General features: G+C 42.3%; 1 protein-coding gene across 2 annotated transcripts in view; it reads right to left on the bottom strand.

Moving 5' to 3' along the window:
- Positions 1–1,434: 1,434 nt before the first annotated feature.
- The window catches only part of cdh8 (cadherin 8), a 53,066-nt gene continuing 39,223 nt past the window's right edge, over positions 1,435–15,277 (bottom strand). Inside the window, exons 6-11 of one of the 2 annotated variants that reach the window (XM_085907786.1) lie at positions 14,821–15,074; positions 9,762–9,898; positions 7,740–7,861; positions 6,999–7,116; positions 3,794–4,045; positions 1,435–3,031 (exon numbers count right to left, since the gene is read on the bottom strand). In XM_085907786.1, coding sequence (XP_085763912.1) covers positions 2,538–3,031; positions 3,794–4,045; positions 6,999–7,116; positions 7,740–7,861; positions 9,762–9,898; positions 14,821–15,074 — 1,377 coding nt within the window. In that variant the 3' untranslated portion in view covers positions 1,435–2,537. The remainder of the gene's footprint in view (positions 3,032–3,793; positions 4,046–6,998; positions 7,117–7,739; positions 7,862–9,761; positions 9,899–14,820; positions 15,075–15,277) is intronic. The other variant, XM_085907787.1, reaches the window with a different exon arrangement.

Below are 15,277 nucleotides of genomic sequence, written 5' to 3'. Positions count from 1 at the left end.
GCTCCACAGGGTAATTTATAAGCCTCTGACATGGCTGCTCAGGACAATGTAGCCAAAGCAAAAAGCATAAACTGATCACCATTTTATTTATTTATGTATGTATTTATGTATTTATTTATCTATTGATTTATCTATTTATTTATTTATTTATTTATTTATCTTTTTATTTATCTATGTATTCTAATGTACTTTTTAAATGTATATTCATATTTATTATAATTTTTATAATCACGCACTGCAGAAATTGATTCCTACCTTACAAAGACCACAACCCACCATTTTCAACAATGAATATTCTGTGCACTGTCTCACACACAAACTCAGTTAAAAAAAAGTCCACAAACAAAACATAATAATTTCCAATCACTTACTATGCATGCTGCTTCGTGCGACTTCTGGCATTCCTTGCCTTGAACAATCTTCTTCAAATCTGGTTTGTATTCTGTTGTTGCCACTCGAAGCAATTCTTTTTGTTGGCTCTCTGATACCATTCGTTTTAGTTTGACGTTTTCAGGAGTGAAGATTTCAACGACGTCACCGAGGCTTTTTTTTTCATCGTATGGCTTTTTAGCCCGTGCAATGTTGCAAGCCAGTTGATGCAAGCGTGACCGTCTCTGAGTGTTTCGTAATTTTGGGGAAAAACGACCTATTTTTCTGCCTGACTTTTCAAAGTGTCCAACTTGCGCTTGCAAAAGTCGGTCAATTTTTGGAAAGTCCTTATCGATGTTAGCGTGGACTGAGCTGAAGTGGCGCTGAAGATTTGAAGCTTTGAAATGCGCTACTGACGTCTGTACGGAGAATGGCTCAAAAAAAAAAAAAAAAAAACAACTTTCCCATTCTGTTAAAAACGTCCTGTGTTCATCTTCATATTTTAGTTTAGCTGTGCATTTTTTCCCTGGCATTTTGAGAGCGAAATTGACACTAATTGCTTATTCCCCCATTGGAATAATTGCCCCACCTTTGCGCAATTTCACCTGATGCGCATGCGCGTTTGACGAAAATACCATATTGAACTCAAGCGAAGCGCACACGCACAAATGTTGATATGAACGTAAAAGAGCCGCATGAAACCAGGAAAAGAGCCGCGGGTTGGCCAGACCTGATGTACTGAAACCCCCTGCTAATGTTTTCAAGTTATTTTTCAAAAGTTTATTCAATAAACCTTTGAAAAACACCTTGAGAGGGATGAAGTAAAAATAAATGAACATTATTGAATCTAAACCTAACCTTCCCCTCAAATCCAAAATATTAACAGTAACCTATTGTTTCATTTAAAAAAAAAAAAAAAGTTTGCTGATGTGTGAATCAAACCCCGACCTTAAAACCGAGCCAAGTATCCAACCGCAGTCTATATTTTGGTCATCTCCATAGCGTGTTGCTTCCTCTCCAAGTCGACGGTCCTTAAGGAGCAGACGAAACTCATTCAACGCTATTTATAAAAATATATTTCAACAAGTAGGAAACAATACAGGGTAATCTGGAGAGATTACAATACAGGGGAGTAAATAATTGAACATACACACTGATAAGCTTTTGAACGCACAGCAGAAAAGGTGAGCGGAAGACCGTCGAGTCTTCTGTCTTCGGAAATTTGAAATTCTCTACCAGCCTCGTTTAAAACTAATGATGTTAGCAGAAATGCTATGTACAGCACAAGCCAATATTTTTCTTTACTCGTATCATACAATGTACGCACAATATGCACACGGGCTGGATTTGCGTCTTTTTTTTGTCCTGGCGAATCAAATGCTGAGTTAGCGGTCAGCAGAAAGATGCTAACGCCGCAACCGGTGTTTATCTTGGACTAAGCCCACTTATTTGAAGAGGATGAAAAGGAAAAGATGTAGAAAAACTCTTGAAAGGTAATGAACAATCAACACAAAAAAAAACCAAAGCATTAGGTTTCAATTGAACTTGCTTCTGTAAAAAGAAGGCCTCAGAGATTCTACATTTTTTTGTTGTTGTTCTCCTCACATCTTTTGATAGCTCAATGGCAACGCGCCACCTGTAGCATGTAAATACAAATAGTTGTATAAAGCGTAATTTATAAATGTGGCCACCATAGAGAGAACATATCAAATGATAACAAAGTCACTTTTTTTTGTCAAAGCCAACACTCTTTTTTGTCTTTTTTTTTGTTTTCTGTCGTTCAAATCCTCTCATACATTCATTGTTGTAAGTTAGACCATGTATTGCTTTAAAGTCCGTTCGAGATTCGCTGACCTTGCGGCTCTCTGCTACTGGAAGTCACGGCAATGACTAACACCCAAAACACTGCTAGACACTCCACAACGGAATCTAAAGTTTTTACACCCCACAAGAATCTCCTAGTAAAAAGACGGTTTGTTTCGGCTCAACGATTACAATGTGGATGACTGCTAGACCTCAACTCTAGGAAGAATACAAAAAAAGTGGCCCGTGTTTTTTTTTTCTTCTCATTTTCTGTTTCTAAAAGCCGATAGAACTCTAGCGCTTAATACACACGTGAATGGTAGAGAAAAAAAGATTCCGAAAGTCTTTTTTTTTTTTTTTTCAGGTCAGGTCTCGCGGTCGCTCTCGCCCACCGAGTAGAGTTCCCCAAGTCTCCTGAAACGAGGGCCCCACTCCCTGAGGTAGTCATAGTTCTGGTCCGAGTCGGACGAGGTGGTCTCCAGCGAGCTGAGCGAGCCGGCGATCGATCCCCGGCCCTCGTAGCCATAGATCTGGATGGAGTCGTACGGCGGCGCCGTGGGGTCATTGTCAGCCTCGTGCAGCCGCACGTTGATGAATTCGTCCACGTCTACTCCGTTGGGGCCCGAGTGGTGGCCGGCGCGCGGCATGAACTGCAGGTCGGGCTTTATGTCCTTGCGCGGCAGATAGCCGTTGATGCCGTCTGGGTTCTGCAGGGTGGCGATGTCAAAGGCCTCGGTGTCTTCCTCGCCGCCGCCCTCGTCGTCATAGCGGATGATGTTTTCGCGCACGTCCTCGTCGTCCTTGATGATGAGCGGCTCGTTCTTGTTTCGCCGTAGCGTCACGAAGAGCACCACTATTACTATCCGACAAAGACCGAGTCACAAGGGGAGGGGGGAGAGATGAGGAGAAACGAGTTCAAGCTTGTCTATCTCGAAAGTTTGCCAGAAATCATTTATTTTGTTGGCTGCAAAATAATCATTGCTGAGTGCGGGCACCGAGAACCTTACGAGCCAGCCAGCCAGCTTCCGCGAACGGGACGGAGCCAAAAATGCAGCAGGTTTAGAGAATGGTGTGCGAGGAAGTTGGCGCAATTTGTGTATTTACTTGTTTACAGCTGTTTAACTGTGAAACAGCATTTAGCGTTAGCCAAAAATCTTAGTGCAATCCCCGGCCGTCTGATTGACTTCTGATTTTCATTAAAAAAAAAAATTGTCTTCTACATGCTATATTCCGAACATAATATTCGTAGTTAGCATGCATTCACAATAACAGCATATGAGTTTGTGTGGTTGTGAGCGACGACAATCCCAGTACCCAAGGACCAAAACTAGATCTTGTGACTGCTCCATCATGGAAACTGGCTGGAATGTTTTTTTTTGGTGTGTCAATTAGGATCACGTACAAAAAAATCCATCGACTTGTCAAAGGCTGTCAAATCTATATTTGTTCACCGAGTAATGTCCAGAAACCAAAATCAGTTCCCGTATCAAAAGAACTGTCTAGAAATGTATTTAATTGAAGGTAGGAACGAGATCGTCTGGGTCAACATAGATGTAGCCAACATTCATCGTCTTCTCAGAAATGTCGGGTGCTAAGAATGAAACTTTGGTCCAAACCTCACCTAGGAGCAAGATGATGCAGGCCAAGATGGCGATGAGTGCGCCCATGCTGAGTCCGATGGGAAGAACGTAAGCCTCTACGTTGCAGGACTGCACGATTCCGTCCTTACTGCAGCCGCACACCCGGATGGTCAGCGTGTTGGTACTGCTCATGGGTGGGTTACCGTTGTCCGTCACCACGATGGGTAGGAAGTACATCTCCTGTTTCTGTCGCCGGAATGTGTCGTGCTTGGCTAGGACGCTAATGGAGTTGTCTGGGGGGGGGGGGGGGGGAAGATGAGAAGAGAGAACTAATTTCACATCAGTCACCGCCTCGCTTGTCTGGCGTTGATGGATTTTTAGTGCTTTTAGTCAACAGTATGAGGAAGGCGAAGGAAATGTACTGGCTGATCTTTTGAAGCCTCTCGCCAGAAACCGCCCGCTTGTTAGCCGCCTCTCCTTATTAAACACCGGGCCTCTTCTTTTGAAAACTCGTGAAATTCTAACCTTTACCTCTCCCCGCTGCCGGGCGGGAACAACACGACGCTCAGCGGATTCAAACTTGATCAAGAAGATGCTCGACGGGCGGGATGATTGATGTAATTGATGCTCGGGTTTATAGTGTTATAAGTGGCGAAGAACACACGGCTTCCTGAACGCCGGAACGTCGCCTCTCATTTGGATCGCTCCGCACTTCACGGGGAGGGAAATTAGATGGATTGTTTAAGAGTAAAGCAAGTGGGTCATTTTCTAAGCAGCCTTCAATCATAAAAATAGAAGTAAACACGTGGGCCATAATAAATACACTTTTGATACTGAGGCTAGGTTTATATTTTATACATAAACGGTCTTGTGTGAAACTAGCCGGGAATTTTTGTAAGTTGACTGTCGCAAGTTTGATTTAGTTTTTATGAGGGCTCAGGTGGATATGGTGGGGTCTTGACTCCCACTTAATACGAATCCTAATTACTTCTATGATACTCCCTCGGATGCGGGTATATTTGCTTCGGCTTCTCTGTTAAATTGCCAACTGGGAGCAGGTTTTGCTCCTTTTACAGGTGCTAAGGTGCAATTCACCATGTCGTTATGACTGCGAAGGCGTTTGTTCACCTGCGGGGGGGATCATTTTAATTTGTCTTTCGCATAAAGGCTTTTGATTTGACACAACTTTGGAAGTTGGGAAATTTGCGGGTAGACTTTGCTGTCAAGTTGTTGATTGCGCTTGTGTGTGTGACACCGTGGGGGCTCGTGTGTTTTCTTGCGGGGTCATTATAGCTGCTATGAAACTCCCATGTAGTTGATCATGAAATCTAGTTAATGTTTATAATACAAGCTTGGCGCATGAAAATTTTCCAGGTCGAGGTGGGGATTTATTGTCATTTTGTGGATTCTGGATTGTGGATTGTGGATTATTTGAGGTAATCTGTCAGGGTTTTGTTGGCATTATTTTCCATTTGAGACAAACCCTGGTGACACTTATGATACTACATCAGAGGTTGGGAAAATTTGCGCGTCAACAAAGTTAGCGATTTAGTGGATGAGGGATTTACTCATTTAATAGGTGCTCAAAGTTCAGTTCAGTGAACTTCAGGGCTTGACTTTTTTTGAACGAACCATCTCCCAGATGGGATGGCATTGTAATCTCTTTTTTTTTTGGCTGTGACGTGATCTTTTTTAAATCGATAAATTCAACCAGTCGCGAGTAGGGAGCACTTAAAGTTCAATCCGTTGAAGAGTTTTTTTTTTTGTTCTACGAGCCGTGTGGGCCGTTCCCGTGATTACACTCATCATCCCAAACAAAAGCGGCACACAGGGGCCCGCCTCACACTCATCAGTCAAGTGTCTGCCGCCACCTCCGCCAGACGGAAATAGTCGCTGGAGTGGCGATGGCGGGCCTCCTTTCAGGCGCTATAGACAAGTGGCTGCTGCGTTGTGTACTATATAGCTGAAGAATGACAGCACATATTTGCTTTGATTCTTGCTAGGGTTACATTGTGAGCGAGAACAAACGCACGCTCGCTCGACTCGACGGAAAAGCCAGCGAGCGAGTCAAAGAAAGAAAGAACAACAGCGACGGTTTTGATCCGACACGTCGCCTTGAGAGAAGAGAAAGAAGCTTGGAGAAGAGCAGAACCTCCGTGACTCACATTTGATCCAGTATTGTATGGGTTAGGCTCGGACCAAATGTGTTTATTTTCCCACTGGTTGAATTGTCAATAAAATCATGAGGTCATCTGAGCCCGCCAGAAGACTGAAGGTCATTTAAAAAAGAAAAATGAATAAAATGAATAATAATAATAATAATAATAATAATAATAATAAAGTAAAAAATAATAGTAATAATAATAATTGAGAAACCTCTGCCGACTTTGGCAATATTAAAATTAAAGAATCAATGAAACAGGGGAAAGAAATGATATCTAATAAAATACCTAATAAATGAAAACATTATAAATAATATAAAAGATATAACATAAAATATAAATTAAACATAAAATAGCTAATATATCATATTGAAAACAATTATAGATAAAAATAATAATACATAAATGGGTATGTAATGGGGGGGAAAAAAGAGTTTACAAAAGCCAAATATAAAATAAAAAATGAAAAGAAAGAAAACCACTTGTTCATATTTTGTATCATTTCCTGCTGTGCACACACCAGCTAATGCACCAGAGGAAAAATACGACTATGTGTTTGTGGAAGGTGAAAATAAATGTTTTTCTTCCTCAACTATGACCTGCTTTTGATGGCCTGAGTGAGCCATCAAAGATGACTGCAGTATGCTAGCCCGCAGCCCGCATGTCCAAACAGAAGGCTGCTACCACATGAATAGATTTTCGCCGTGAGCCCAAAACATTACACGTGACGGTGAACACAGCTTGTCCACCGCCACTTTGGACCAGCAAAGAAAAAAAGAAATAGATACCCAATAAAGAAATGAACATATTGTGTTGATAAACATAGCGCCATCTGCCACAAGGTAGCTTGGAAGTTCCCCTACATTGAGCAGCAAAACTAGCAGGACAAACTCAATTTGGATCTTGTTGGTTTATCTTCACTTACAGTCCAACATCTGTTAATTGGGACCAGATTTGGATCTCGATTGAAGAACAATTTGGTCACAAACATTTTGCTGAGGAACTTTTGTTCAAAATTGAGGAAGAGAACTGGGACATTGTGATTTTGACCTGCTTAATTCTTTTGAGACTTTTGTTCGCTCACCTTGGTTGTTCTTAATAGTGAAGTTGGGATTGTTGAGCATCTCGGGGACCAGACGGTACTCAAAATAGTGACCCTGGATTGGGTCATCTCTATCCACGGCGCTGACCGTTTGGATCACCTGTGTTAAAAAAAAAAAAAGAAAAAAAAAAAAAAGATAATACTCATTGCACGTGCTGGAATATTTGCTCTTTACCGCTAAGAGCTTTGGATTGTTATCATTGAAGCTCTGTCCGGTCTGCCTTAAAGCATCGCCGGTTTTATCCACTAATCTGTCATCGGCGTTCTTATCGCGCGCACGGATTGATTGGGAATTAGAATCCGGGGGCCTTTGAGACGAATTCTTTTTTTTTTTTTCCCCCGCCCCGGTCCAATAAAAGTGCATCCGACACATGTAGCTGCCTTGAATGAGGTTGATTGATGAGAAGGCAGGTGGGGGGAATGCTAAGCACCAGTCTGAGGCTTTTTTTGGCAGGGCGATGCATTGTGCCATCTGGAGGAGGCCACATGAAAGACATTCTCAACTGACGATGTGTCGTGATCAATCCTGACGGCTAAGTCCCCCCCCCGCCATTTTTTTTCAACAGACTCTCAACCTCCGAGGCTTCTCTGCGAAATAATTAAGGCCATAATTCACCGTGGCCAATCATTAAGTGGGCGGAAAGCAAGAAAAAGGAGAGTGACGGATGGCTGCTTTGATGAACGAGCGTCTACTGTATTCTTTTTCCCTTTTTCCCCCCTTACCTGTCCGGGTTTTCCATTTTCACACAAAAAGGCTTCATATTCGGTGGCAAACTCCGGGGCGTTGTCGTTTATGTCCATGACCCGGATGGCAACCACCGCCCGGGATGTCTGACTGTGGTTACCTAGGAGACGGAGAAATGAATGTTAAAACAGGTGAGTCTTTCGGAAAAATACAAAATGAAGCAGGGTGGATGAAAAATCCCAGCTACATTACGTGACCTAGTTTTAATTTCCTTTGTTTTTCCATCTTTATTTCACCTTCATTTCCGGAGATGATGGGAGGACGGCATGATAAGCCACATCAATCTACCTTTCAGCGATGCAAAATAAAACGACACAATTCAAAGTGCTTTTGAACATCGCCATATTTGAAACATGAGCGTTAAGGAGACAAAAAAAGCATATTAATGACTCATTGGTAACGGAGGTCTGAAAAGGCAATCAAAGGCAATTTAATTAGTCCTCGCTACAGTGAGTGGTGAAAATGGCGACAATGAAATCCGTTGTGGATTAACGTGGCCTCTTAACAGGCCTCAAACTTGAGACAATGAGGATGATAGAGCGTAGAAAATTTTATTCGAGTTTAAAACAAATGTCAAAGTGAGATTCTGCTTCCTTGCAGTCGAACCCCTACCCTGAATTGAGACCCGCTAAACCGCTGGTGTCAAACCTAAGGCGCGGGGGCCAGATCTGGCCCGCCACATCATTTAATCTGGCCTGGAAAGCCCTAGGGCTTCCAATTTTTTGAACACCTAACTCGAAGTACAGCTGTAGAAAAAACAATACTTAAAACACAGACCGTGGCTGCTGTCCAAGACTTTTGCCCCGTTCTGGATATGATGTTAACATTAAACACCGTATTAAGAACAATTAGTGTTTAAGCCGTGGATGCATCAAAGCACACTCATTTGCTTCGTTTTGATTGAATTAAAACAGCTCACTAGTCACTTTGCGCAAGAACATTAACACGTATCGAGTAAACACTTTTTTTTTTTCATCCAGACACGCCTTACAGATTAAAGAACATCTGCAAAGCACAAAAAAACTCACTGACGAGGTGGAAAATCTTTGCCGGCAGAGCTACAAACAGCTTTAGCCCGTACGCAAGGCTTTTATTTGCATACAGATTGTTTCAGGGGGGCTGTATGTCGCGATAAAGCTTAATGTAGCCCTTAAAGCTACTGGAAGAGAAATTTACACCGCTTGTAAGTTGTCTGTCTCCACCTCCTCGCGCTTAATCAAAGGAGGTGCGCGTTAATTGCCAGGCTAAACGAAAGCTGTCGAAATGTTGTTGTTTTTTTTCATTTCGGGGGGTTGGTCCCGCTGGCATGAGGAGTCTTATTCTGATAAGCCGCTGTCGCCGACATCTTGTCTGGCGGGTGTACATCTCGAGGCTAAGTGACTGCGGGTTGCAGATAGCGCTGGGGAGCAACATCACTTTATTAAGAGTTTGCAGGGGGTGGGGGTGGGTCTGCTCTACGTGAAAGGGGGTAAAAATAGAAGACGGGTATTATATTTCAAGTCGGCTCTTTACGGTGACGCCATTACATCGAATTCCCGGTTAATTTGGTGCATCTGAGGCGTAACGGTAGAGTCGGCATTTATTCGCTCGTGTCTTTCAGAGCTGCCAGGTGACATCTGACTAATCACATTCTATTCCCCCAAGGGAGGGGGTGGGGGTGGGGGGGTCAGAAGAGGGAGTGAGGGTGTTCGTCCCTGCCCTTAATCCATCCATCACTGCCACGCTGCCAATTGAGCGCCTTCTTTACAGCTTACCTTTCTCTGCCTAACAATTAATTGCCCACAGGTCCAGTTTAAAGATTGGTTTGGAATGGCGCATGTTGTAGAAAGCACATTGTCTTAACTCTTTCACTCCCATTGACGGCTATAGACCTCAATGATTCGTTTTAACTGGGCTGGCAGTGGATGAGTTAAATGCAAACCAGTGAATGCAAATCAGGAAAAAGCGTATTTTGTGAACCATGGCGTCTCCTGAAGATGATTCCAGAAAACAGAACTTACGGACTTCAGTTGCAGTGACGGTGATGTTGTGCCACATGTCCGTCTCGCGGTCCAGTGGTTTGGCCAGCGTGATCTTGCCGTCATCAACGTTGATGTTGAATTGCCTTTCCAGGTCCGTGTGCCGGTCAATAAAGTACCTGGAAAAAAAAAAAGGACATTTGAGCCAAAACGCAGCCGTACGGTTGAAGGAATTCCACACCACTGCCCATGTGAAGTCATGGAAAATCATTAATTATCCCCCGTGGAATAATTATACAAGCAGCAGGGGACATTAAAGATTATTCAGGTCCGAAAAAAAGCCCCCCCCACCCTCGAGTCTGATCGAGCCGACACCCTCGCTCGCCCTGTTTAAAAGACCATTAGTGCTTGTTGTGTCAGGAAAACAGATGTGGTGGTGTTAACCTCATTTGGGAATCTGTCAACAATCAATGATAGCTTCAAAAGAAGTGAAAATAAAGAAATGACGCTGGCCACAGGCTTGACAAATCCCGTGGCGAGGTGTCTATTCAGACTTTAAATGACCGTATACGGTTCCTGAACCTGTGAATTTTCCCTCAGTAGTTTTCTCTTGTGACCGGCCGTCTTTGGTAAGTCTTCAAAATAGTGCAAGAAAAAAAAAAAATCTGAAAAATTCACCGGCACCAGCAGCTTGCTTTGAAAGTGGACCTGCAAAATCGCGCTTTTTGAATGCTGGAAACCAGCGCGACACCAATTCTCAGGCCAAGCCAAGACACTCGTTCATACACACGTGCACATAGCTGAAAAAGGACAACGGGTCATTTTTTGTGTCACATATTTCGACTACCACGGACATCCCAGATGAGCCAGAACATGAAAAACAGCTAATATGCTAATCACACCGTTTGTAATGATCCTTCATCATTCAATTTCCTACACAGATTGGTCGGCACAATGGTGAGTGATTACGAGCTATCACTATCAACCAAAACATTAAAAAAATAATTCCAGTTGGCTTTACCTGATGTGGGGTGAGGTTTTTAAGATTCATCACACAATTTTAAACAGTTAATAATTTATAAGAATGTATGATTTAGAATGTATTTTTTTCACAACACGTAGATTAGCCTCCAACCACAAAATTCAACCTTGAACCTCAAACCCGTGCTCAAACTATAATTTAAAACCTCAAGCCTGGATCCAAACTCCAATCATTGAGTAAAACTCGACTTTAAAACCTTGACCCTTCTTTGAAACCCAAACCCTCAACCTGTCTAGAAACCCAAACTCCTGACTTTAAACTCTTTTAACCCTAAATCGAGACCATCACCTTTGAGTGCCAGTAAACTTTGATACCTAACACTGGCTGAAACCCTAATTTAAAACCCTAATTTGAAACCCTAATTTGAAACCGTGGCAGGCAAGTGTGGACAGAGAATGAAATAAATAAAAGCAGTGGCCCAGATTCCAATTGTTGGAGAGACGTAGCGAGCCGTGACATTTCCATTTTTTTTCCAGATGAAATGGTGGAAACTCCTCGAGATGCCAGGCGGGGGGGGGGGGGACGTCCACCAGGACCTTGGAAAAAACTACACTCCCCCCCTTACTCTCCCCTTCCCCGGCCCCCCGCAAAAGCACTTTCAAGACGGGCCGACAGCAGCAAACCACTTGGGAGCGCAGCAGTTGCAGGAGAATCTCTTCTCCAGCTTCCTGACAGCCTCACGGCTGAGCGACGAGACGCTCAGCCTGAAATGTTCTGCCACCTGTCACTCAAACTGACAGCTCGCTTGTGAGAAAGAATTAAAAGCAAATAAAAATATACAATTGCGACCAGATTTGCCTTTTTTTTCGGAGTGTGATAACGTGAACCGTGAAGGTTTAACAGGATATGCGTGACCTGGCTGGCTTCTTGGCGCTTTGTCATCGTGCAAAGGAACATTGTGACTTGTATTTCACGTGTTGTTTGTTTCACTCCTCGTTGCCGGAAAAGTCTAAGCGGTGAATAACCCTTGCAAATGGACTGTCAATCAAAAGGTACAAAGCATCTTTATGTACCCTTGTTACCTGCGCCAAGGAGCTGTTGTTTTTGTATTAGCAGGGGTAAATGGTTCACAACAGGAGCATTTTCAAACTTTGTGTATTGTGAAATTGTATTTAAAAACATCTAAACCTTTAATTTATTAATAACTCTTTTAATTACCTAAATAAAATGTTTTTACATGTTTAAAATATTGAATATACAATTATTTGTAGTTTGATTCTTTAAGATAAAAGAAATTCAATTTAAGTATAACTTTTTATTTATTATTTTTAATATTTTATTAGTATTTATTAAAATTTTGAAATTAAATCACATTACCAATCAAAATGATGTATATTTGTTTTAATAAAATAAAATATGTAAATACATTGATTATTGGGAGTGAGTCATCTAAATTTAAATAAAGATGCTTTTTAATGCAATTAATCAGCCTTGTTGCTAGGAATGAAAAAAATGTTTTCTTTTTTTCTCTTGACGTCAACATCATCAAGTCTGACACTGCCGCTGTTGCCGATGAAGTCACTTCTTGTGCAGCAGCTCATATTTAAAATCGCATACAAAGATGTTATATTACCCATGTAATAACTTTTCAACTCAGCGGGGGTCCCACAGGCGGCACATCAGCTCCCGCTCTTAAATAAATATTCTGGCTTCTCTAAAGTCAAATAAAATATTTTCAAAGCTTGTCACAGCAGCCATATTTACGAATGGAGCGCAGTCATGGCTCAACCCTGCGAAATCGCGTCAGGCAGCTGGCGAGATGTCACGTTGCGTCTTATTTGTGATCACTCAGGTAGAAATAATAGAGCGGCGAGCGATGCATGGCGGCGGGGCGGTGGAGGGCTGGATTTCATGGAGTGCACCTGAAACGTTGTTTGGATGCATTAAGCCAGGCCGAGGGCATGTGAGCGCAAGTCCCCTTAGTGGCTTTTTTGTCGTGGTGCTGCAACATTGAAAGCCTCTCTGAGGGTTTGAAGAGGTTGGTGTGGTGACGGCAGGAAGGAAAATGGCGTGCGGGGTGATCATCTATCTACGCATCAATCACCATGCTGCAAGAAACATATTGAATAACTTTGTTGTCAAAGTGATGCTGTAATGCAAAGCAAGCCGGGGTAGCTACCAAACAAAGCACAAAAGAATGGAGAGAACATTGTGTTTCACACCGTCAAATCATCGTGATGTTTGTTGCCGTTCGATGACGTAAAGGTCGGATGAGCAAAACATGAGCGCCCAGACATGGATATATATTCACCAAGGAAAAAGGTCTGGTTTGGATTTGAAAAATATTTGAGTTCTATTGTTCACATTGAAAAAATATAGATTTTTGGGATGTGAGTCAGCTAAATTTAAATCAAGATTTTTTTTACTGCAATTAATGACACAATATTTTATATCAGTTGATTTATTGAAATAACTAAATAGATCAGTTCTTAAATCAGAAATGGATACATCTGTCACTGTCCAGTGAAAAACCAACATGGCCGCCAAGATGGCAGCTATTTCTGGAACCGACAAACTTTGACAACCACTGCAAAAGGAGCAATTTGATTGGACTGGACACTATTTTCCAAAATCTCTCACTTCCGTTATATTGAAGTTCCATAGTATCTTGGAGATAAAGAATTGAAATATTCCTGCCAACTCTACCACACAAACATAGGACTAATCTATGGGTGTCAATTAAATGTGAGCCGTAATATCAAGATTGTGTATGTTTACCCATTGTTTAATATTCCGAAATGTCATTTTGATAAATAACACACAATATTAGAAGAAAACAAAATTTAGTGTAGTACAGAAGAATAGAAGCCAAGAGACAAAACAAAAATATAATTTTTGGCTCACCTGATTCCCGCGACTACCGCCGCTGATAATAAGTCATAATGGAATTCATTGCTTAGTGGCTTCTCTGCACTTTAAGTGGAACAGAAACTACTTATGATTGGAGCAGGCATAATACCACCGAGGCAACAGTCTTTTGTCAGCCCGTGTGAAGGAACAAAGATCTTAGGGGGAGCTACACGATGGTAACAGCATATTTGGACTCAATATGATTCCAGTGAGTTTAAAAGGTAAGTGTACATTATATAAAGTGTTTAGTGAGGTTAATGTAACCTTCGGAAGCTTTCATGTGGAGTTCCACAAAGAGATCATCGTTATGGTCACAGCCGCTTTTTTGACAATAATGATGAGAATGTGAGCATGGATTGGGAAAATTCACTAAAGTCGAACTGGTCCTGCCTGACTTGCTGTAGCTGTATCGTCAGGCCGGCATCAACAAAATAGGCCAGACTGACCTAAAAGAGTTTTTCATTCTTTTTTTACCAGGAGAGTAACATCCTGCAACCTCCATTTCTGGCTATCTCATCACTAAACATGAGGTTGCCACCATGCATGCAGAACAGCAAAAAAGTGCAACGGCGTTTTCTTTCCAGCCAATCTATGAAAGGCGGCCAACCCGCCACGCAATTACAGTACACACAACCTGATGAGTGTCGTGTCCTGGGAAAAAATCGCCATGGGAATTAATGAAATGCCACGGCGGATGGGAGAGGCGGAGAAATTGCCTGTGTAACCTATCGTCAAGGTGCCCTTGTCGTCGTCACGGGTGAGAAATTGCGGCAGCTTCAACTCATAATCTACTTTTTTTTTTGCTGCCTTTTCTGACGTTTGTGGAAATGAGTGTGATTCTTAAGTAAAACCTGCCGAAAGGTCACAAGAATGAAGACATTTAATTACCTCTGTGTCAAACTTTATTTTAATAATACAACTTGGAGCCTGTTCGCCTCTTGTGCTCAAGGGAAAATTGGGGTCATCATTTGGTTGTTCAGCGGAAAAGCTGACAGAGTGAAACGATGCAGAATTTCACCAAAATACAGTAACAACTTGACTTACCAGTGCCCCGATGACTTTCTCAAGTTTGCAATGGTTACTTGGTTTCTGGTGAGATGCCAGCGACCCAATTTTTAAATAAACTAGCGATGGGGGCGACATTTTACGTGACATTACTCCCGACTGAAAAAAATGTCTGTTTCAAATCAAAATGGCAGACTGTCTTACCTGACTTGACTGCTGCTGGAGTCCGGGTCCCTGGCACCAATCGTGCCGATGACGGTATTAACGGGCGCATTTTCATTGACCTCCAGTGTGTAGATTGGCTTGGAGAACACGGGCGGCTCGTCGGCGTCCTCCACGACAATCTTAACCGTGGCCGTATCTTTGAAGGGACCACCGATGCCGCCACCGGGGTCTGATTGCACGTTGGTGGCCTCCACTTTGAGCGTGTACGCCCGCCGGCTTTCAAAATCTAATACCTGAAAGTAAACAAAATAGGAACTGTCACAATGTGATGTGCCCAAAAGTAACAATTTACAATGCACACATAGTGACATTATAAAATGAGCTAATGTTGTTAGCATTGCTTAGTCTATGCTTTGCTTCAGTTTCATTTTCTCATTGCTCTATGTCACCTTTTGAATAAAATTGTGTCTTTCAAGATTATTTTTGAAGTAACCAA

This window comes from Syngnathus leptorhynchus, chromosome 3 (genome assembly GCF_054491065.1).
Source record: "Syngnathus leptorhynchus isolate UIUO chromosome 3, UIUO_Slep, whole genome shotgun sequence".
Classification (NCBI taxonomy): Eukaryota; Metazoa; Chordata; class Actinopteri; order Syngnathiformes; family Syngnathidae; genus Syngnathus; species Syngnathus leptorhynchus.
Note: the sequence above shows the minus strand (reverse complement) of the source record. Positions and strands in the feature narration are given on the sequence as shown.